Source organism: Lacerta agilis, chromosome 8 (genome assembly GCF_009819535.1).
Source record: "Lacerta agilis isolate rLacAgi1 chromosome 8, rLacAgi1.pri, whole genome shotgun sequence".
Classification (NCBI taxonomy): domain Eukaryota; kingdom Metazoa; phylum Chordata; class Lepidosauria; order Squamata; family Lacertidae; genus Lacerta; species Lacerta agilis.
This window is the reverse complement of record NC_046319.1, coordinates 54,694,436-54,716,842: the sequence shown is the minus strand read 5'-3', so window position 1 is coordinate 54,716,842 and position 22,407 is coordinate 54,694,436. Positions and strand designations below refer to the sequence as shown.

Genomic DNA, 22,407 nt, shown 5'->3' with positions numbered 1-22,407 from the left:
GGAGGCTCCCGAGCCGCCGACGCGCCTCGCGAGGCCCCGGGAGGAGGCTGCGAGGGCCACCGGCACCTCCCCGCCTTCTTTCACATAGACCAGCCTGGGCCGCCACCGCCCGCCCGCCTCCTCAGCAGCAACTGCTGCTCCGCTGCTGGGATCCAGACGGGCAGCGCCTCGGGGCACAGACCGCAATTCTTTTGCCACGAAGAGGCAGAGTCGTGATGGCGGCACAAAACTGCAGTTCGGTCGCGGTCTGAAGGGGGTGGTGGCATGTCCTGCCCCTTTCTTGGGGCACACACAGGACAGCATATCTCGTGGATTAGAGCTCTCTGGGCGAGCAGGTGCTGCTACTTTACGATTAGGGGTCCCGCAGGTGAAAGGTATCGTGGCTCTGTTGGACTCTATTTCCCATTAGCCACAGCTAGCTTTTCTAGTTATCGGGGGCGATGGGAGTTTAAGGCTGTGCTCACTCACACTGCCGTTGACTGTGCATTGACTGCGTTTCCGGTGCTGGGGTTTTCACACGTGGTCGCGGTTAGTTCTCCAAATGCACGTGTATCCTGTACTTTGTTACCGGTATAAGAGACTACTGCTCGAAGCCCTTGCTTCTCAAACCAGGCAACTTCACGCCGATTGGAGTCCTTAAGCCGCTCCTAATTAATCTCTGGCCAAGATGTGAACACATGTGCGGAGGGCAAAGGCACGCCCCGCCACAAAGGGAATAAACTGTGATGATGTGAACAGATAGCGTGGAAAGAGCTCTGAAACAACTTCATTGCCCTCCAAGGGGGTAAAATGTGAGCACACCCACAGGAACTTTGTCATCCTGTTTTAACTGGTTTATTAGCCGCCTTGCTCTGAATTGCTTGGTTGCAATTCTGCTTCTTCGCGACCGACAGAGGACCCTCCCTGGGAACTCTCAGCGCTGGTAGGACTTCTCAGATTGGTTCGTCTAGACTGAGTTTGTATAACAATCCTCTCTCCCTGTGCCCTTTCCTTTTATGATATGTCTCATCACTAACATTTGCAAGCCATTCTGGAAGCTCTCCACCACCTTCGACACAATAGCAAGATAACAATGCCATATAAATATGGCACCCACCCACCCCTTCCCAACTATCTTAAGTCCATGGTGGTCAACATACACTGCTACAACAGGATAGGGGGACACAATGTAGGGGAAAATAATGGTTTTAGACTGTTCTGAAACTACTATCCATAAATTTCATCACTCAAGATTCTACTATTATTAGAGTGGGCCACTCCCTGTTCCCAACATTTAATCAGGCTTAGGGAACCTGCTGAATTTGACCTTGGCAAATTCCTGCAAGAAATGACCTGATCTTGGACAAAATGTGTGTGGGGGTGGGTGGGGGGGACAGAACTTAGCTATACATGGGAGTTCGCACTTCTCTGAATGTCATGACACAGTTGGTGACAGTTTATATGTATCAAAACACATTAAAAAACATACTTAAGAGAGAAAATTCATATTTAAGTTAGGGTTGGCTTAACTATTTCTTGTTTGTTTCACTTACATTGATATCAACTGTTTTGTTTTGGCAATATTTTGGCGGATGAAACAATATTATTTGATGGAGAAGAGAACTGGAAAAGCTGCCATCATAAAGAATGGTTGCCTCCTTTGTGGTTCACTTGGAGCTGCCATTATAGTGGACAGCAGAATGTTCATGACGCAATGTACACTTTTATGGAGTGGATTCACTGCCCCAGCCCTGGCAACTCATTCTGCTTGAGGGGTGCAGTGTTAAATACTTTTTCTAAGAAAAGACAAAGGCAGGAAAAATATTTGTCAACAATAACCATATCCTGCAATCTTATTTTTAAATATTAACAATTTTTTCTTCTTCTCATGTCAATTGTATATCACAAAAATAAGTTTGCAGTAATATTAGTGGTCAATGTATAAGTTATTGGTTCGTGAATTGGTTTAAACGAAAGCAAAAAGGAAACGGGATAGAACAGAGCTAACAGATAACTTTCAACATCACATGGCTAAATGTCTAATCAGGAGCCCTTGTGGTTGTGCTTAGATTCAGTATAATAGTCATTTTTCTGCTTGTGTTACTAATGAAACAATAAACTGTTGGTATATTGATGGAAGTGAGATGGGGGTTAAAAGTGAAGATAATAATTTATGTTGAAATTTACATTTATTTCAACCAGATTGAGCCAAATGCTGATTGTTCATTGTTCATACTAGCATATGTTATGAAATTAAACCACACCGGGATAAAGCCATCTTTCTCGATTTGTACACATGTCAACTGTTGTTTATTTGTTATATCTCAAGGAGGGTTGATTCCCAAACTGTTTTGTACCAACTGTCTATTGTTGTGTCAGAAAGGTCTTTCCAGTGTCTGGTTATGTTGTTTCTTGTCACGTACTAAATTGCTTATTAATCCTTTATTATGTAGATCCAGATTGTCGTCTTGAAATATATTTGATAACGCTAATTCTGGTTTGACTTCCAATTGTTGTTTTGTTATTTTATTAATTTATTGGAGTATCACATTGCAGAAAGGCTGGGTTTTTGTAAATCCCCACCTCATGTGGAGAGTTGTACAGTACTGGGTGTTAGGCAACCCCTCTAGCAATGTGGTGAGGCACCAGGATGGATCATTGCCAGCTACATGTGTTTTTACAGTTAATTCTCTATCACTCACCAAAATAAATAGTTTTTTGTCCATTCCATTGAGCTGGCTCAAGTTTTTAGCCAAAATTGCATTCATGTTGATAGGGTCAAGTGATCCCACTGATGCACTGAGTAGAATTTTATAGATGTTATATCTGGTCCTTGTCCTTTTGGGGATATTATTACAAGGGTGGCTGCTATACTGTACTGGTAATTGGGTTAGCCAAAAAATGTGGATTTGGTGGAGTAGCAGCCAAGGGGTTTGTAAGTTTCCCAGCTTAGTCTGTATTTCTTGATCTGATAGTGGTGTATTTTTGTTATAGAAGTCACATGATTGGTATTAGACCTTTAGCTAAATGTGAACTATTTTGTGCCTCTACAGCAGCCTTTCTCAACCTTGGGTCCCCAGATGTTTTTGGCCTACAACTCCCACCATCCCTCGGTAGCAGGACCAGTGGTCAGGGATGATGGGAGTTGTAGGCCAAAAACATCTGGGGGACCCAAGGTTGAGAAAGGCTGCTCTACAGATTTATTTAAAAGGTTTAATATGTGTTCTATATCATGGGGGGGGGGGGGGAGGCATGGATGGAAGAGAGGAAAAGTTGAGCAGTAAAGAACTATACATGCCTACTCTGAGGTAAGCCCCAGAGAACTCAGTTGGTTTTTCTCCAAAGAAAACATGCCAAAAGAACCAGTGAAATGATTTGGTAGCAGGGCAATTTCATGAAACTCTTTCCCCTCAGATGACTGGGTCATTTCACTTATTTTTGGTCAAATTCCTCTTCCTCCCTTGCCCTTCTTGGGCAACCTTGTCTGTTTTGCGGTCCTGAGGTAATGGTCATGCTTGTATGCTACCTTTCTACAGTTCAAACCACGCTCATGGTGGCTTACAATGTGAAAACAATACGTAACTTCAGCATAACAAAAGTAGCCCTAAAGAATAAATAAAATATTTTTAAAAACCAAGCTGAACAATTTCCACATAAATCACAGCGAAATCTAAAATAAAGATACAAGAAACCAACAGCAGCAACCCCCCTCCCAACAACGCGACCCCCTACCCCCCAAAACACCCGTTCTTTCATTCTGAAAGTGGCAGTTGGGGCTGAGGGCAGTTGGCACCCATGGTTGCCATGACAATTGGATTCTGAGCCTAACTCACTGTGAAGCAGGCAGCAGCTCCTTGTGGTGCCTCTCTGGACTTGGCTGCAGGCAGAGGTACAGGGTGGGTAGGAGTCTCTCCTGCCAGTTGATTTGTGCTAGGGCCCTCAAAAAGAGACTATTTAGAGAAAGTGTTGACATCCTCAGCCAGTTTGGAGGGGGAAACAGACCCACTGGGCCAAATTTTTCAGAGTCCCCCAGACCTGACAGCACCCTGGCCCCAACTGGCATGGAGTGTAGCTGAGCACCCACCCAGTCCATCCTGCCCTCAGACTCAAGATGCATTTCTGCTCTCCTTTGCAGAATGTCCAAGAGACACTCGTCTGCTGCGTGTCAGGGAAGAGGTGGTTCCAGTGGCTCCTCTTGCAAGGTATGACACCCGGCTTCCTATTTATTATGATTAAAAGCAGCCCCATCGATACACATGTGCAGAATTTAGCAGAGTTTCATAAGCTGGGAAAAGAAGCGTCTCTGCCCCCAAAGAGCTTCCGGTTCAAACTTAAATGTTTAACTGAGGTGATGAAGGGGAGAGAGAAGGGTAGGAAACAGATGGCATGACTTGATTAGTATTCAGGGGTTTCCATACTGAAAGTGGGGAAGAGTGGAATCCACATAGATAATGACCTCCTTGGGGTTTTTTTTTTGGGGGGGGGGTCCTCTAGGATGGTGCACCTGTCACTTGATGCTTTGGCACCCTGAATCCAGTTGAGCCCTGCATCTCCCTGGAGCATGACACTAAGGATTCAGCATGTGGCCTATTAGCTGAAGTCAGTGGAGAGAGAGGTTGTTGGAGAAAGGGTGCATCTAGGATTAGGAGCATTTAAGAAGCTGAGCTTGCCTGTGAGCATCTATGTGCCTTATATGCAGCCAGACTATTAGTCTATTCAGCTCAGGACAGTCTAGCTCTCCAAGACCCCCAACAAAGTCCTTGCTCAGCTCCAGCACCTGAGAGCCTTTTAGATATGGGGATGCCAGGGATAGAACTGGGGAACCTTGTGTAGACTAGGCGTGTGCTCTGCCCCTTGATCAGGGCTCCTCCTGTAGGTAAAAGACAGTGGTCTTGGATAAGAGGGAATGTAGCAGCTGCATCTTGTCATGCCAGAGTCCTGCCAAATCTTCACGCATATGAAATTTACATGTGGCAACCTACCCTAAGCACAATTTCTGGATGTTAGGCTGCTTGAAAAGGCACAGGAGCAGAGCCTGGAGAACAACTGACAACTTTGTTTGCTTGTTCCCTGTTAGGCCCTGAAAGAACAACCCCATTTGTATTGATTTAAAAAGGGGCAGTTGTGGCTCTGGATTCCAGGCCTGTGTGTTTACATGGTTGCTTCTCCTCCCGTTGGAAGTTCTCTTTCTGTCTCTATACGGCAGGGAAATTGTGGTGGTAACATTACTCCAAGAAAGCCAGAAAAAAAAAAGTTTTAATTGATGAAGTATTGGGTTACTGAGTGTGTCCACTCCACAGCTCTGGAGGGCAGTGTCAACTTACTTGCCGGGTTGCCAAATTACAAGAACATTGCTATAATCATTGCCTACATAATTACTGTCAAACCCCATGTTGCCAATTTCAAGAAGCTCATAAATGCAAGTGCTGTGCTCAAAAAGAAAAAAGCAGGGCCCAATTATCTGTGGAAACAGCAAACTTCCATCTTTACATCCATTACAACATGCCACCATTGGCTTAGTGGGACCACAGACAAGGTGTTTTGTATTGGCTGCAGTATAATAGAGAAAGTGGAATATTTTTCTCCCTTCTGATGTCACCGGAACTTTTGGACATCAAATGAAGCTGAATGTTGGAAGGTTCAGGACAGACAAAAGCAAGTCTTTCTTCACATAGTGCATAGTTACAACTATGGAGCTCGCTCCTACAGGGGGCAGTGATGGCAATCAACTTGGATGGCTCTAAAAGAGGACTGGACAAGTTAATGGATAAGCCTAGCAACTGCAACAATGCTCTGCCTCCATGGTAGGAGGCAGTAATATTTCAGAATACCAGTTGCTGGAAACCACGAAGAGTTCTCTTGTGCTCCTGTCCTGCTTGTGGGCTTTGCACAGGCTCCCGATATGGTTTGGGCAGTCCAAGTATGGAAATGAGCACATTCTATCCTCTTATCATTTGTACACATATTGTCCTTGACGCAGCCTGTCATTCAAGTGCTTCATATACATTCACCTAACATGTCCAGTTTCCCCATTTTCCCAATTGCACAACAAAACAAAGCAAAACCAAATGCTGCTGTGAGTTGCCCTCCTGTGCTTTGAAAGGGCAGAGCAGATGGAACATCATTCCTTTAGAAGCGCAACAGCCAAGAGCATGGTGAGTTGGTCTCTTACTGCAGAGGCTCTTACTGCACTAAGCCAATGGTGGCATGTTGTAATGGATGTAAAGATGGAAGTTAACTTGCCCATAATTTGGGGTTGTCTGGTACACATCTGTTGGTTTCTATGGTTTGGAAGTGCTTCCCAAATGGGTTGGGGTACTGCCCCCTGGGAGGCAGTGGGATTACGTAGGGTAAGAGGCAAGGGTTTGGAAAGCTGGTACCACTGGAAGTTCATCAATTTTGCTGAATTATGCTAAATAGTTTTAATCGAATTTTGAACAAATGTGCAATTAATTGTCACTATTTTGAATTTGAATTTTGTTGTCTTCCATAGTGGGTCGTTCTGAATGTTTTTTATAGGGCAGGGGGCACTGGGGATGATCTTATGGAAAACCACTGCATAGAACAAATAATTACAGAGAAAGCAGGCGGCTCTATTCTGTGCCAGAGGAAAAGTGATTGGCTGGGAAGACACACCTGTACTATTAAAGCTAATCCAGTGGCTTCTTCCATGGCATAAAAAAGAGGCAAGTTTCTTTTTATTATTACTGCAAGCAATTTTAATACAAAAAGTGTCTTCTTTTTTAAACAATTCATTGGTAGAGCTTCAGGTTCTGGCTCAATTAAACCAACTGAGAGAATCACACAGCAATATGGTCAGTCAGAGCAGGGGAAAGAGCAAAAGTTAATAAATACAGGAAGACCAAGTAGCCCCCAACTCCCTGCCCCTCCCCCCATTCTTTACTGTCCCAAAGTTGGCTTTACTTTTTAAAACATCCCTCCCCTTCTTCTCCCCTCCACAATGGAAAAAATGATCATATAAAAGCGAGCTGGGGGGCGGAGGGGGCGGCGCACAAGTGGGGCTGCTGGTGATGCGCTTTAAAATTCCCAAGAACTAGCTCCTGTGCGTGTTGAAGGCAGCTCTGTCGTTGTCTTCTCCCCTGGAGTGTGGAGAGGCCTCTTGGATGTCAGTCTGGTCAGAAGTGGCATTAACCAGTTGAGACAATAAATAGGAAACAATGCAGTTAAATAGCAGTTCGTGAACTAAAAAGTGAAGTCAGTTTTTTTTGTTTTAACAGCAATGTGAGAGAAGAACCAAGTTTTGTGGGAACTCCCCTCTTTGGCTCCACTGCTCAAAGGTTTTGCTGTGTGTGTCCCAACCCCAGGCATCGTCCACACATGTATGATGCTACTGGAGAGCTTCAAGTGTAAAATATTGAAAACATAGTATTAGTTGTTCTTTAAAAGCTCAGCGGCTGACAGTACTTTCATTTCGCTAAATACAGCATTTTAGTGAACATCTTTACTTGTATGTAGCGTGTGTGCAATTTTTTTTTTAATTTATTAGTTCAAACTTACTCCACTTTATCTTCAGGTAAAACCACAATGATTTCTTTTAAAAACTGGAAACAGAAGCCCCAGATCTCACTCACCTCACATTTCTCTCTTTTTGAGGTATCCATGATTTACAAAAAGAAAAAAGAAAGAGAGAGAGAGAGAAAGAAAGAAAGAAAGAAAGAAAGAAAGAATTCCTTGAACACTGCTGGATATTCAGGTGTTGCTTTTAAATATAATTTACCTTGCTGAGATAGCAAGTTAAGTTTTTATAAAGATGCATTTAGGAAACAATCCTAAAAGATAAAGCAGGATCACTTCCTGCACTGCACAGAAATCCTATTTATATAATTTTGTTTAACTTTTTGTTTTTACATTTTCACATCTTGACCTTTTGCTTGCTTCTATTCTCTCCCACATTTCATTTTTTCCCTGGGCCCTCCCAGTGCTAAGGAGGTCACCAGAAGGCAAGTTTTATCTACATAAATATTCACATGAAAATAGTAACTTACAAAAAAAGAAAATTAACAGAACAAAATAAGGCAGCTTCATAACACAATTAATCTTTTACACTTTTAACAATATAATTTCTCCCATGTAGAATAAATATACATCCAATGTATGAAGTGGGGTTAAAAAATGGACACAGGTTTTTTTGTTTTTTTTCTCTGTGTGTATGTGTAGATGTGTGCATGGGGTCTTATTATTATCTCTTGGGGCCTGGCGTCTTGGGGGTGGCTGTGGTCGCTTTCTTAGACATGGTGGGGATTTTGGAGGGCTTTGCCATGCCCCGTCGGGAGCTGCCCTGCCCCCCCGTTGCGCTGCTTTCGGAAGTGTCTGAGCAGGCTGACTGTGTCTCTAGGAGGTCAAAGTCAGATGCGTCGCTGCCCCGCCGGCTGCTGGCGCGGCTCCCTGCACGGCTCCCTGCCCGGCTCTGAGGGCGACTGCTCGTTTTCTTAGGATCTGAAAAGTAAAACATATGTGTCCATCACCACCATGGAAGCCCAGGAAGGCCTTACAACATGCTATTCCTCCGTCCCTGGAGGGCAGCCCCTGTCTTGTTTTCCAGCTAGATGCCACCTTCCCTTTAGACATCCCCTGTGTGTGCTGGAACGGTGGCTCTCACAGCTACCACAAGCAGTTGATGCCTGAGCAGTCAGGCCCTCCCCACAACATGGCTGAACCTATTTCAGTGTACTACTCTCTAAAGAGATACCCCTTGTTCTGGAACTGCCTCGCAGCCAGTGGGGGTGACAGTCAAACTGGCTGATGTTGCTGTATCATCATTGGTGCTTCATTCCACTTTGTGGCCAGGCGGGGTCATGTGTGGGCTTCCTTATATCTTGGAGGAATCACTGAAACATGGGGGCTTTCACTTGCTATTAATTTCTCAACAAAAAGCTCCTGCGTATCCCATATATATTTCTACTCAGAAATCCCATCGAGTGCAATAGGGCTTATGCACAGCTATGTGGGGGCAGGATTGCAGGCTAAAATAATAAAACTTTGCATAAATGGAATTGGCCATAGTGAAAGTGTGCTGAACTTCCAGTTGGTGCCACCTGCAATAGCTCTGCCCCATTGACTGGTGCACACAGAGAAATGGCCATGCTCCCAAGAGCACAGGTGCACACAGAGAAATGGCCATGCTCCCAAGAGCACAGAAAACCAGCTGCAAGTACACTTGAGGCTTACAAGGGCAGAGTGAAGACTGTTAGCAGCAGGAGCCCCCAGCCCTCCCCCGCTGGAAGTAACCCTCATCAGGGAGGCTGGAATTACTCATCCCACCTAACAGAAGTAGAGGCTGAAACTCAGAGCACCTTGGCCCAAGTCCCACTCCTGTGTTCACCTGAATGTTCAGTTCAGTTTAATGAATTTGTTCGTTGTTTCCCACAACCACAGGAAGCCCCGAAGTGATTTACAAAACAAAGAATGAAAAGGCAATACATGCAGCATACAAGCAGGGACTGTGTCACTTCCAGAAAGACACTTACCAGCCCGACTAGTTTTGGCACCTGAAGACACTGGCGAGGAGCTGTTACTGGTGTCGCCAGCGAGAGAAGTCCGGCTGGAGTGGAAAGTGGGTCGCTTCAGCTTGCTGCTTGAAGAGGTAACAACCTTGGGAGAAAGAGACATTTATCTCAACAGTCGTCATTTGCTTCCTAAATAGGTGCTGGTTAAGAGGATCCCTGCACTCCAGCAGCCAGACTGCAGCCCCCACTGCATCTTAAAGGTCAATGAGGAATGAAGGAGCATCAGGCCCTGCTGTCCCCTCCCCATGAATCACAGAGGGACTCAACAGTTGTTAAACAAGAACCCAGAAAGACTGAATTGTGGCTGCGGTAGCCAAGAGGTCCCATGTGGGAACTTTTGTGGACATTCAGATCTTCACCTGCCCATTTTGCTTTCTGATAATGGACATGAACACATTTACAGGGCTGCCTTGCCCACCCACCCCATGTTCCTCATGACCTTTAAGGAGCTGCGGGTCAAGAAGAGAAGCAGACAGACAAGACACACCAAGAAGGCCATTCTTTGCTATTAGTCTTCTTTACCACCCAGCGCTGGATGGCAGGCTCATTAATTGGACCCCTGTCCTTGCAGTCTCTAAAAAGGGCAGAAAAGAAGCTCCTGAGCACTTGAGGAGCATGAGCAGCAAGAAGGCACCTTTGGTGAGGTTTAGTCCAAGTCATCACACCCCTGTCTAGAAAGAGCAGGGGATCTGCTTGGTCCTGAACTGTTCTACTTGTGCCCCATGGAAGAAGCAGGACAGAGAGCAGCTTGGAACTGGAGTGGGCGGGATCCTGCTCATTTTGGACACCACAGGTACAGCTCCCATCAACCTCTTTAAAGCAAGTGTGAAGCAGGATGTCAGCTACTATTTCAGTGGGAGGAAAAACTGGAGGAAAAAGCATCCTCCCAACTCCCGTTCCCAAGCGCTGGATGTGAAGAGGGAGTCCACTGCTGGTGCACCAACTGTCTCTGCCTTTCTAGTGGCACAAAGCAGGGAAATGCTTAATCTAAAGCACATGCTTTGCGCATGCAGAAGGTCCCAGGACCAGTCCCCAACAGCGGCTCCAGGTAGGCCTGGGAAAGACTCCTGCCAGAGACTCTGGAGAGCTGCTGCCAGCCTGTGTTGACAACACTGGGCTAGATGGACTCAGGCAGCATCCTATGTTCCGAAAACAGCTTCACCAACTTGTTGCCTTCCAAACATTTTGGAGTATGACTCTGATCACCAGCACAGTGTGTCATCTAAGACATCTGGAGGGCACCCAGTTGGAGAAAACCAAACTGAAGCAACAATCATTTCAGGTCTGAGCAACTTATATGGACACCAAGCCGGTAGCCCATCATTAATACCGCCCCCACTCCTCCTGTTTGGCTGGAACTTACATTCCCATGACTGTAAGAACTGCCCTGGTGGACCATACTGCAGGAGGGAGGGAAAAGGATGTCCATCTAACCCAGCCTCCTACCTCCAAGAGCAGCCAGGCAGATGTTTCGAAGAAGCTTCTCCCCTCCCAACATTCTCACCTGGGTCGTGTGTGGGATGATAAATTGAGGGGTTTCTGTACAGGCACAGGCACTGATTTTCAAAGTGTTAACTCGGCTGTTTTATTCATGAGTCCCGACTTTTAAGTGATACCCTCCTCTATCATGTCTCTTTCATTTAATGTTCTAAAACAGCCTAAAACTTGAAAGATTTTCTCACTTTGAACTCCTGGGAAAATGTTTGTTGTTTCAACACAAACTGGTTGCAAACTGTGCGTTAACATTCTGTTGGTTTTGAAAGAGTATTTGAAAGAACAAATCTTTTTGTCTTTAAGAAACCAGAGTTAGAAGCCCCATGAGCAACACAGCAGCAGCCCTAGCATGGAAAGAGGTGTTATCAAGCGCTGTTATAACAAGGAAAGCATTAAGAGAGGGGAAAAGGAAGCCAAGGGGGCTCCTTTTGCAACAGGGACCGGCCCATGTAAGCCATACTCTACCTCAGAAGCAGACAGGTGGAGGTCAGCATTATCGTAGCCCCTCAAAGGGGTACCTGCCTTGCTGTTTACCAACCAGGGTTTGTCATAACTGCGAGTGAAGTGATGCGGAGTCTGTGAAATGGAAAATCCAAAGAGAAATTGAGGGAGAGGGAGGGAAGGGGGAAGGGAGTGAAAGGAAAGGAGGGGTGGGGCAGGGCGGGGCAGGGAGAGAGGTGTACAGGATGGAAGGAAAATAAAAACAGAAAAGTAAATAAACCCTAAAATAAAATAAAAAAACAAACCCAACAGGTAATGAAAGCAAACATACAAAATGGACAACGAGATGAGAGTCACACAAGTAGGGGTTGTGCTCTGTGCCCACTGCCAACGTGGCCACCTCACCGAGGCCAAGCGTTGGGGGAGAAAAACTCTCAGGATCACAGAAGCCAGGAAAACAAACCAGGGATGGCCCCAAAATTAAAATGAGACACAAACAGACAGGAGTGATTTGGGGGAGGGGAGGGGGGGAGGGGAAGAGGAACTCCGCCATTTCACTCTACCCACCTGGATGTGACAGCATTTCATTGTCGTCCTGGGCAGAAATAAATGTTTGAGTGACCCTGAAAGTTCTGTGCTCTGTGGACAGGCCCCACTGGTCACTCAGAGGCCTGTACCTGTCCTGGAGCAACTGAGTGACAGAAGCCATTTTAAATGGTTAAAGAAGCCCTCTCACCTTTGTCCCGCTTGCAGGTGTGGCTGGGGAGGAGGGCATCGAAGTGCAGCTGTGGTTGCTCTGGCTGGCGCTCGAGCTGGACCGTGTTGGGGAGGCTGCCCGAGAGGAGGGCTTTGACCTGCGCCCTCTGGACCGGAATGGCGCCATTCCCTGAGAAGCTCCCTCTGGGAGAATGAATTTCTCTCGAAGTTCAAGGTTAGTTCTTCCTCGAGCTGTAGGAAAGGAACCACCATAAAACATGAAGAAAAAAAGCTAAAGAAACCAGACTCTGAAATATAAACAGATGGCAAAGCCAGGTGCTTCTGACTCCCTGGTGCAGGCTTGCTGGGGTGTGCTTTGGATTCTTTCCTCCTCCTTCCAGTTCATTTTCTATGAGACAGACCCCTTGGTCTTCTCACTTTGCTACACCAGCAGCAGCTTAAAAGTCTCAAGATAGAGAGGAAAAGTCTTCCTAGGAGGGGAAAGATCTAGGAGCATTCTGCAGCTCATATAGAAGCCCCCACCACAACCATCATTCAGTGCAGTGGTGTTTCAGCCTGCAACAGGACAAGTCCACACACAGCTTTTGAAAGGACTCAGATATGCAATCTCTAAGCATGTATAGAGAGCGCCCGTCTTGTCTATACCACCAACGCCATCTATTACTCACATCCTTCTGTACAATCTGCTTTACAGGCTAGTGAGGGACCCTCTGGAGGGGGGCGTGGTGGGAGTCTTCTTTACTCAGTCTCAGTTCAGCACCAAATAATTCTGGAATAGCTCAGCCAGCAGAACATGAGACTCTTAATCTCAAGGTCGTGGGTTCAAGCCCCAGACCGAGCAAAATATTCCTGCTTTGTGGGGGTGGATAGATGACCCTTGGGTTCCCTCCCAACTCTACAATTCTATGACCCCCCCCCCAACTGTGGGAAGCTCACTGATCCAAAGCAGAGCTTGCTCAGCTGCTGGCACAGCATACTTAGCTAAGTTTATGTGGCAAGAGGTCTGGGGAACAAAGTGTCATCCAAAGAGCTCTCAATTCATTTTCACCTGATTCTCAAGAAATGGAAGGAAATGAACCTGACTTAAAATTTGCAACCAGGATACAGGAACATAGGAAGCTGCTTTATACTGTGTCAGATCATTGATCCCCATAGCTCCTCAGCATTGCCTACACTGTTTGGCAGTGGCTCCCCAGGATTTCTGGCAGGAGTCTCTTCCAGCCCTACCTGGAGATGCCATCAGGGACTGAACCTGGGACCACCTGCAGGCAGAACAGTTGCTCTCCCACTGAGCTACACCCCTTACGCAATTTTCAGTTTCCTTCCTCTGCAATTATACCACCTGCTTCCTAGCAAAACAGTGAGCATATTCTGCAGTTTTACAGGAAAAACAGCAACAAACCTAACAAACAGATATACACAGCAAGGAGCAGTTTTGTTAAGTGAGCAAGACACCATGCATAAAGCCTTGCCAGGCAGAAAAAGGGGCAGCTGGAGATTTCACACATTATGTACCCCAAGACAAGCAATTGCAGCTGCCAAGGGGACTTCCAGAGAGGGACTTAGCTTGCAAACGAGCTATTGAGATACCACAAGTGGGTTGTTGGCAATTGGGTTTATGTATATATATATATATATTTATCAGATCTCCCTCAGTAAGATCAAATTCAGAGTTGGTACAAGCTGGCTTGTTGATGCTAACAATGTTGTGTGGACTTTGCAAAACACTTGCATGCACCAGGAGCGCTGATTCCATGATAAACCCCCATCTGGAAGCACCCCTAGGATTGCGTCAGAACAATCTGTAGACGCCTAGCAGGAGTGCTCAAGAGCAGCACCAAGAAGCAATCAAGAAACAGAAATCCTAGAGCAGCTTTCTTGAAACCTAGGCCCTCCAGATGCTTTGAACTACAACTCCCATCAGTCCCATCTTTCATAATGCATGCTAGCTGGGACTGATGAGTGTTGTAGACCAAAACATCTGGAAACCACTGACTGGCGAAGACTATCCCAGAGGTTTTACAACATGGCAGCATGCAGCCGCATTCAAACAAACTATCATGGGAGGGGAGGGCAAAATGGCCACCCAACAGCCACAGGCCAGAAGGAATAACCTGTCTTCAAAGGAAGGGGGCCCACACTGCAGGCTGGAGGGTTGGGTGGGTAACTATTCCCTGTCAGTCCTCTAACATCAGCCTTTTTTTGTCTTACAGAACACCATATTTACTTACAGGCAATTTCCAGGAGAAAAGGTTAATGATATAATGGAAAAGGGGAGGATTTTTATTTTTGTGATTGAGGGAGATGCAGAAAAGTCAAAAAAGGAAGCTAGTCTGGTGTTGAACCAGGGCCCAAATCCCTGCTCCTCACTCGGGCAAGCTGCTCTCGCTCAGCTGAACCCATCAAGGCTTCTGCAAGCATAAGCTGGTGCAGAGCATACATGTTGCAACCCTCTCTTGAGTCCTTGGGAAAAAGTGAATGGTGAGTTCAGGGCCAATGTGACAGACAGGAACAAGATGAGGCAGGGGCTGTGAAGCTTACCCACCTTGCAGCTTTCAGTCCAAACCAGCCCCACCCAAAAAAAGTTCTCTGTCTCTCTCTCTGCCCCCACCCCATGCCCTTCACTACAGCAAAGTACTATTCTGGGCCAGAGGGGATGATGGGGAAGATCAAGGCAGGTTAGAGAAGCAAAGCCATTCCCAACAAGTGGAGGAGTAGTAGTGAGAGGAAGCCAAGAAAAACCGCCAACCTATCGGAGACTGACTGGCAATCGAAGAGCTGGAATCAGAGCGTTTTATTTTACTTCCCGGGTGGTGAACTAGAATAAAGAAAATACATATATACAAAGAAAAGACAGAGCAGGAAAAACAAACAGCAGTGGGGGTAAAAGGAGGAGGAGGTGGAGGAGGAGGAAAAAGGCAAGGAGAAGTCTCTTACACGCTGGCTGGCATGCAGGGCAGCCATTTTAGAGGGAAAATGGAAAGGGTACCAGAAGAGAGCTCAGCCCACAGATGCGAAGAGGTGGGTGGGGGCTCTGGTGGATTCTACTTCTCCCCCCCCCCCACTTGAGTGTTACATAGGAAGTCCTAGTCAAGTACTTATTGGTGCCTAGGCTGACATTCAGGATGGACTAGGGTCTGCCCAAGACATCATGGTGTTTGCAACAGAGAACCCCACTGGCACTACTGTCCCACTCATCAACACAGGACAGTGCCACCCTCCTCAAGAAGTCCTTGGCTAGGCTGATCTTTTGACTGACCTCAAGAAGACTTCCTGCTGGATTGGGCTGTGTTCCATGGGTGGTCCTGGCCCGCTCACTTTTAATGACGGACACCTCACAGCCTTACACTGGGGGAGGTTAAGAGCCCCATGTTTGTTAAGAATCACTCTCCGTTTCTTACCTCTGCAAGGATCGTTCTTCACTAAAAACTCATCCAGGGCCATCCATCCTCCACCAACGCGAACCATGACTGTGCTACGCAGGATACGGACCAGCCGCAGTTGCTGCGAATCGCCAAACTGTGGAGGGAGCAGCAGAGAGGGAAATGGTTTAAATGAGCACCCCCAAAGACACCTTGCAATTAAAGAAGAAAGGTGGCGGTGCAGGGCCGCTTCAGGAGAGGGACTGCAGCAGGATGGGCTTTGACACTGAGGCCTCTCTCCTGAACCTACTAGCTGCCTTTAAGAAATTTACTTTTTTAAATGTCTATATGGGTTTATTATGGATGTTTATATTTTAAATGTTTGTATAACTGGTTTTCATGCTTTGTAAACAACTTAAGTCTATAAGCAGTATATGAATAAATAATGGTGATGATGATGTTAATAAAACCAGAGTGGATCCATTTTAATGCACTGCTGACTATAACTAAATGAAAATGAAGGAGGTGCACTCTTGTTTTGCTGGAGCTACCTCAGCTCAGTGGCAGGGCACCTGTTCTGTGCCCAAAAGACCCCATAGCTCATCCCTGGAAGCATTTCAGGTTAAAATGAATCAGGCAAGCAGTAGGTGATGGGAAAGGCCTTTTCTCTCTTCCTGCCAGAGACTGCCCTGGAGATCATCGGCTAGACAGTTAAGGTTGCTATGGACCAGGCGGACCAAAGGGGACTCAGGGTGAGGTAGTGCCCAATGTCCACATTCACCAGAAATATCTCCTCTGCAGTGTTTGCACATCTATTGTGCTCCCTTAAAGGCTTGCCCATTTATCTCTGGGCCAACTGTAACCATTGTGTTTTGCGGAAGATAAAATAAAGCCAGAACTTCAAACTTCTCAGCAATTTCCCAACAAAGGACTTTGGGAAGGGGGGGGGTTGTTTGAAGCATAGTTCGAATTCAGCCGCATGCCAGTCTTGATACAGTTCATTTCTGGAGAGAGGACAACTGGAATTCTAATGAAATTCAGTAACTGAGTCCCACCAATCACCCTCATCAAAAAGGAGAGAAGCCCTTCACCAGATCTGAAGATCCATAAAATTCATGGTACATAACATCCCCACCACCACGCAGAAGAGTTAATTGCAGCAGCCAGAGCATAGCTGTCAACTTTCCCTTTCTTTGTGGGAAATTCCCTTATTCCGGCGCCGTTTCCCATTGCAAAAAAAGGGAAGGTTGACAGCTCTGAGCCAGAGATGTGCAAACCTGCAAAGTGGTAGCCTTAAGGATCAGAAATACATTTACTGCAATGATCACTAGCAGTATGACATCTCCACAATTTGAAGCCTTGACCAATGGACCAAGCAGCATGCCCTGCCTCACTAGAAATCTGCTCTGCAAAGATCGGCATCAATAATGCACACTGGAAATGCCAAGTGCTATATGAATCTTTTTCACTGCCCTTAGTTCTCATCACCCTCATGGTAAAGTAGGTCATTTTTACCCATGTTTTACAGGTGAGGAATTTATCATTTCTACATTATAAAAGAGAGAGAAGGTAACTGCAATCAGCTGCATGGACCTTCTCTGTGTTTTTTGGCTCACCGTCTGATTTTCTGAACAAGCAAGACTTTAACTTTAACTGTGCTCTTTCCTACCAGTTCAACGAAATTCAAGTTCTTTTTATAATGTTAGGCTTCGAGGACTCATTTGAAGTAAAAACAGTCCACCCTGCCCAGCAAAATTAAGGCACTGAAGACATTAGTTTCCTACCATCTTATCAACAGAGGGGCAGAATGTATCCCACAAAACAAGTTTAAAATGGATTTATTGCTGAAACTCCCTCCGGAGTTATGATTTGGCTCAAAATTATGCAGGAGGAAATGAGAAGCATTTTTTTTTTCATTTTATCTTCTTGAAGCCTTGAGTTATTTGACACGATCCATGCAGATGGCTTGAAGCTTTAGTGCTAATTATGGAAGGAAATTATCCAAATGGATTCAGCGCTTGCATTCCAAAAGCGGTGGAAAATTAATTGGAAGGCATCCAGATACTGGTATACAGAATACATTGCAAGAATTTCAACTCTGTGAAAGAGGCACAGAAGTTACACCTCCTGGAAGAACCAAGAGATGATGCATTCTAAGATCTAGGTATCCTGCTGGTATCTTGCTCTGATGTTACAGTGGAAGGACCAAACTTGTGAGGAGCTGCAAGAGAAATGTGTCCTCTTGCCTCTAGTATGATATTAGAAATCTGAAGGTACACAATGGAAATGATAATTAGCCGACTGAACTTGCTATTTACATGCCTCAGGGGCATGGATTTGCATGCACAGTATGTTCTGCTCTATGTGCCCTTTGGTCAGTTCTGGATATTTTATTTTGGTGGTTAACAGCATAGCCTCAGTTGCTAGTGATTGAAAATATCCATCAATCCCCCACCGGCAAAGTCATGTGGCAAGTTCTGAAATCATAGGATTATGCAGTGCTCAGCTCCAATGGGAATCCTTTCTCTACATCTCTCAGATATGTTGGACTAAGGCTGAGTTTACAGAATCAAACTGTGATTGTGCTCTAATACTTCTTATGGCTGAACAATGGGCTTCAGAGACTGGTTCAAGGGCTAAAGCCTGGTTCAAGTTAAGCCCATTTGAGTTAGCAAGCCAGTTTTGAGGCATTCAGTCCTGCCTGCACAGTTTTCCAGCTTAGCTGCACAAGAAGTCAAATATGAGTTATTTTAAAGCAGACTTTACCAATATGGTGCTCTTCAGGTGGTTTGGGATGAAACTCTCATCAGTCCCAACCAGCACAATTGGGGTTGATTGGAGTCACTGTCCAAACCATCAGGAGGGCACACAGTTGGCGAAGGCTGCTTCACTACCAAGAGTTTCAATTTTATAAAAAAAGTGTCTGGCACACAAAACACATGAAAGTTCCTCTGTGAGTGCCTGTGTGTGTGTCACTATGGGTGCATCTGCACATTTGTAGCATTGCTTCCATTCCATTCCTTGATCATTATGTCACTGTATACCAGAATCTTGGCTGTTAATACAGACAAGCTCTTACCACAGCATCCACACCAGCACAAACACCCATAGCAATGAAAATATCAGTTTGTAATGGGACAACACATGCGATTCTTTTAAGGGAAACAATCTATAAAAGGATGTAGAGACAGCATTGCAAGGCACACTGTACCTGGTTGCCGAGGAAGAACTACAAAGGAGAAGAAAGTACAAATGAAAGAGAGAGAGAGAGGGAGGGAGAGAGAGAGAAAGGAAACAAAAAACATTGAGCAGCATTAACAGAGCATCACTATGAAAAATGTCTTGTTAACCACAAGTACCACTGATGTGTATACTCGACATTACTCAGCATGCTAAACATCACATTTTGGTACTTCCCTTTTATACATATTTATATTAACGAAGCAAGCCAAATATCTTGTACACTTTAGAAATGAGACAAGGGCCAGTGCTGGTTATTTTACACACTCCACTCTTATGCTAAATTCAGGGCAAGCTCAAGACATTTTGCCAACCCAAGTGATAATTATAACCCCTGCTTTGTTCCTTAAAAATGCAGCCACCCACAAGTGGCTGCTCAGATTGTTTGCACCTCAGCTAAAATTGCACCCAGTTCAGGCACGTGGGGAAGCTAAGCTAGATGGCTCTATTGCCAATGGAAGACTCTGAGAACTTGAGACAAAAACAGAAGCAGCACAGAAGTCATCTCTTTGAGACGATATCCCCATGAGCATTTTCAGGAGGACTATATTTAAATCTCAGAGGAACACACAGGGCTGGAAAGTAAAACAGGCAAAAGGAAACACTTCCTGCCCCACGTCCCCCCAATCATGGAGTTCCCTGCCACAGAATGAAATGGGGGCCCACAATGAAATTAGAGAACATTTTTTTAAAACCCTTTACAATGAAACAATAATCCTATGTGTAGGATTGTGCTGTCAGGCTGCCAGAGGACACCCCCCCCAACTGTCAATGCAAGCAAAGCCCCCTTCAGCTTACCCGGTATTTGTTCTCTCCAATCTGCTCCACTTGGAATCTCTTTGCACATTTACACTGAGCCACCTGCCTGGTCACCTGTTGGGGAGAAAGAAGAGAAGAGATTCCATTAGGCTAAACTACAGGAAAGCTCTCCAACTGGTTTGAAAGGTTTTTGTTTTTACTTTAAGACAGTCCCTACCGAAAAACCACAAAGGGAAAAAGGTGGGCAATATTGTCCCAATTTATCTTCATCACAACCCTGTGAGGATAGGAAGATTAGTGGTGACTGGAATATGGCCGTTTTGGTGAGCTTCATGGTTGAATGGGAGGTGTTTTAACCCAAGACCCCAGTGGAACAAGTCTGAGGGTCTACCTATTGCACTACACTGCCTTCTCCAGATAAGATTCAAAATCCCATTCTACTATATGTTTATTTTAAAGATTTATATCCCTCCTGTCATCACAAATGATCTCAGGGTGGGTTGCAAAAAGTTAAAATACAACTACGCAATAAAATACAATTAACACAATGAAAACAACTCCCACTGTTTTTTTATAGCAACTCTCTGGAACTCTACAGCTACATATGTAAAATTTAGAAGGCCTGGAGGAGGAGGAGGAAGGTCTTCAGCTGGCCTAGGAATTTAACAAAGGTTGGCACCAGTTGAACTTTAGAGCAGAGGGTGTTCCACACCTGGATGTTATTGCACTGGCAAAGTCTTTCACTTCTTGACTCAAGTACTTCTCACTCTCACAAATTTTGATTCCTTGACTTTTTACATACAAAAGAGATGTGACAGTCCTGAGCAAATGAAGGCTGGCACTTGTGACTATTAAGATTATTCTTATGGCACTATCCATGCATGTCCCTTTTTCAAGGTGCTTACAATCTAGAAAGTAAGTAACAAGAGAGGATAGCAGGAGAAGAATAGGGACTATTGAATTAGTGCATGGAGACCAGGTGGTGGCTTTGCCAAAGGCTTTCTGGAAGAGGTGGGCTTTAAAGGGAGGGGGGAGCAGGAAGATTTAGCAGGCATCCTTCCACAACTTACACAGTGCTAACTGCATCCTAGGTGCTTGCAGAGCAGTGTGAGATTGAAACAGCTTAACTATCTCCATAGCTCCTGGACCCCTGCTGCCTTATCAAAATGTCTTACCTCATCCTCAATTTTGTCTGCATCTGTTGTTGGCCGATAAGCATCTTTGTTAGGGTGCAGAGCAGCTACAAACTCATAGTAGTCAATGTAACCATCCCCATCACGGTCAAAGATGTCAGCTACCGCAGTCATCTCCAATTTAGTAGTGGGGAATTCTGAATGGGAGAGAACAGATGGAAACTCCATTACCGAACCTTAATGCAAGATTTGTCAGACATCTTTGAGAGGTCACCTAGTGAGCTTTATGTCTGAGTGGGGATTTGAACCCTGGCCTCCCAGTTCCTAGCCTGACACTCTAACCACTATTACTTTTATTACAGTTTTTACACTATACTGCACCACAATGGCTCTGCTAGCAGGCAGGGCTGTTTGCTTGACACTAAGCAGGAATTGCTTCCTGCTCCTCAACAGCTGAAACACAGCTGAAAGTGTTTTAAGGATTAAAAGAGCTGGGGGGCTTACTGGATGCCAGGATCCCATCGATGAACTCCTGCCGGGTGATTTTCCCATCTTGGTCTTTGTCAATCCGCCGGAAGAAATCCATCACACGTGACTTCTTGTGGTTCATCCAGCGCATGTACTTCTTCCGCCAAACATCAAAGTCAAAGTTTGCAAACTCTTTCAACTGGAGAAGGGAAGAGGAAAGGCTGTTTTACATCTAACTTGGAAAGAGGATCCACAAATATATACATCTCCTAAGATGTAGGAGGCAACAGCACAGCTCTCTCTTCTCTCAAAGTGTAGGATTTGCCTGGCTGACCCTAAATTCACCAAAATAAGGAAGGGGTACAGTGGGGCTGTGCATTTGGCCTTGGCCCCTCACGTCTTTGGGGGGAATGTCTGTAGTGGGAGAAGCCATCTAATGGCTTCCTGTGCAACTGAGAATCCTGTTTTACCAGGGCTCTTAATTGTACACCAAGGGCAAGGGGCCAAGAGCAATTGCATGAATCTGGGGTGGGCTAAAAGTATGCCCTGCCAGCTCCCATCCATCTGTGTTTTTTCTTCTTCGTCTTTTAGTGAGTAATGCCTGAACAGGGCTATGGAGGAGTGGAAAAGTTGGACCTGGTTCCCCAAAAGCAGCGTGGCTGGGAGGAAAGCAGTCAAGATACAATTCCACACTTGCCCCTTTGCCCTGCTCTCCATTTTGGGCCCTGCTGCTGTTGTACAGACTTCTTTGCATTACCTGTTTTACCTCAGTGGTTTTACCTTCGCTAATTATCTAGCTGGTATTGTCAAATTGTAAATGACTGTGAACTCATGGATGAACAGAGAGGCACAGAAATAGTAATTATTATTATAGTGGCATAGAATAAATTAAAAACCAGTATTTTTTTTCTAGCTTATGCAAGGCAAAATGATCATGAAGTGGTTTAGTTGCTAGACTACCGAGATATTGCTTTCCTTTTTAGGGGGCAGGGATAAGAGAGGCCCCTGCCTAGGCTTGCTCACCCCACAGCACCAAGAGGGAAACAGGAAATGTGGTTAAGACTTGCAGACCCTGAAAAAGCAGCCTTAAAGCAGGGCCAGTTTTTGGAAAGGAAATGTGAAGGTAGTTTGCCTTCCCCTGCTCCAGCCTCACTGTACTCACCTACTTTCCCCAAAGGGAAATGGAAAGGCTTCCACCCACTGACTTTCCTTTGAAGGGAAAGTGAGGCACACCATCAAGAACACCAGGAAGCTACAGTTCCTGTAGCTGGAAACTGGCAGGAGCAC

At 45.5% G+C, this 22,407-nt stretch overlaps 1 protein-coding gene and 1 long non-coding RNA gene across 19 annotated transcripts in view; one reads left to right on the top strand and one right to left on the bottom strand.

Annotated features, from left to right (window-relative positions):
- Positions 1-22,407, bottom strand: part of MACF1 (microtubule actin crosslinking factor 1) — a 181,855-nt gene that overhangs the window by 11,039 nt on the left and 148,409 nt on the right. For 5 of the 18 annotated variants that reach the window (XM_033157576.1, XM_033157577.1, XM_033157587.1 and 2 more), the window contains 10 exons: positions 21,157-21,319; positions 20,695-20,849; positions 19,559-19,633; positions 18,732-18,749; positions 15,560-15,677; positions 14,908-14,976; positions 12,178-12,389; positions 11,466-11,576; positions 9,468-9,591; positions 8,144-8,436 (listed from right to left, as the gene is read on the bottom strand). In XM_033157576.1, the coding sequence (XP_033013467.1) occupies positions 8,180-8,436; positions 9,468-9,591; positions 11,466-11,576; positions 12,178-12,389; positions 14,908-14,976; positions 15,560-15,677; positions 18,732-18,749; positions 19,559-19,633; positions 20,695-20,849; positions 21,157-21,319 (1,302 nt within the window). In that variant the 3' untranslated portion in view covers positions 8,144-8,179. Of the gene's footprint in view, positions 1-7,199; positions 8,437-9,467; positions 9,592-11,465; positions 11,577-12,177; positions 12,390-14,907; positions 14,977-15,559; positions 15,678-18,731; positions 18,750-19,558; positions 19,634-20,694; positions 20,850-21,156; positions 21,320-22,407 lie in introns of those variants that run through there. The other 13 variants (XM_033157585.1, XM_033157591.1, XM_033157586.1 and 10 more) reach the window with 9 other exon arrangements.
- On the top strand, positions 12,265-14,910 carry LOC117051323. The gene is made up of 3 exons (XR_004427174.1): positions 12,265-12,372; positions 14,372-14,410; positions 14,789-14,910. It is a non-coding gene; the product is annotated as an uncharacterized LOC117051323 (long non-coding RNA).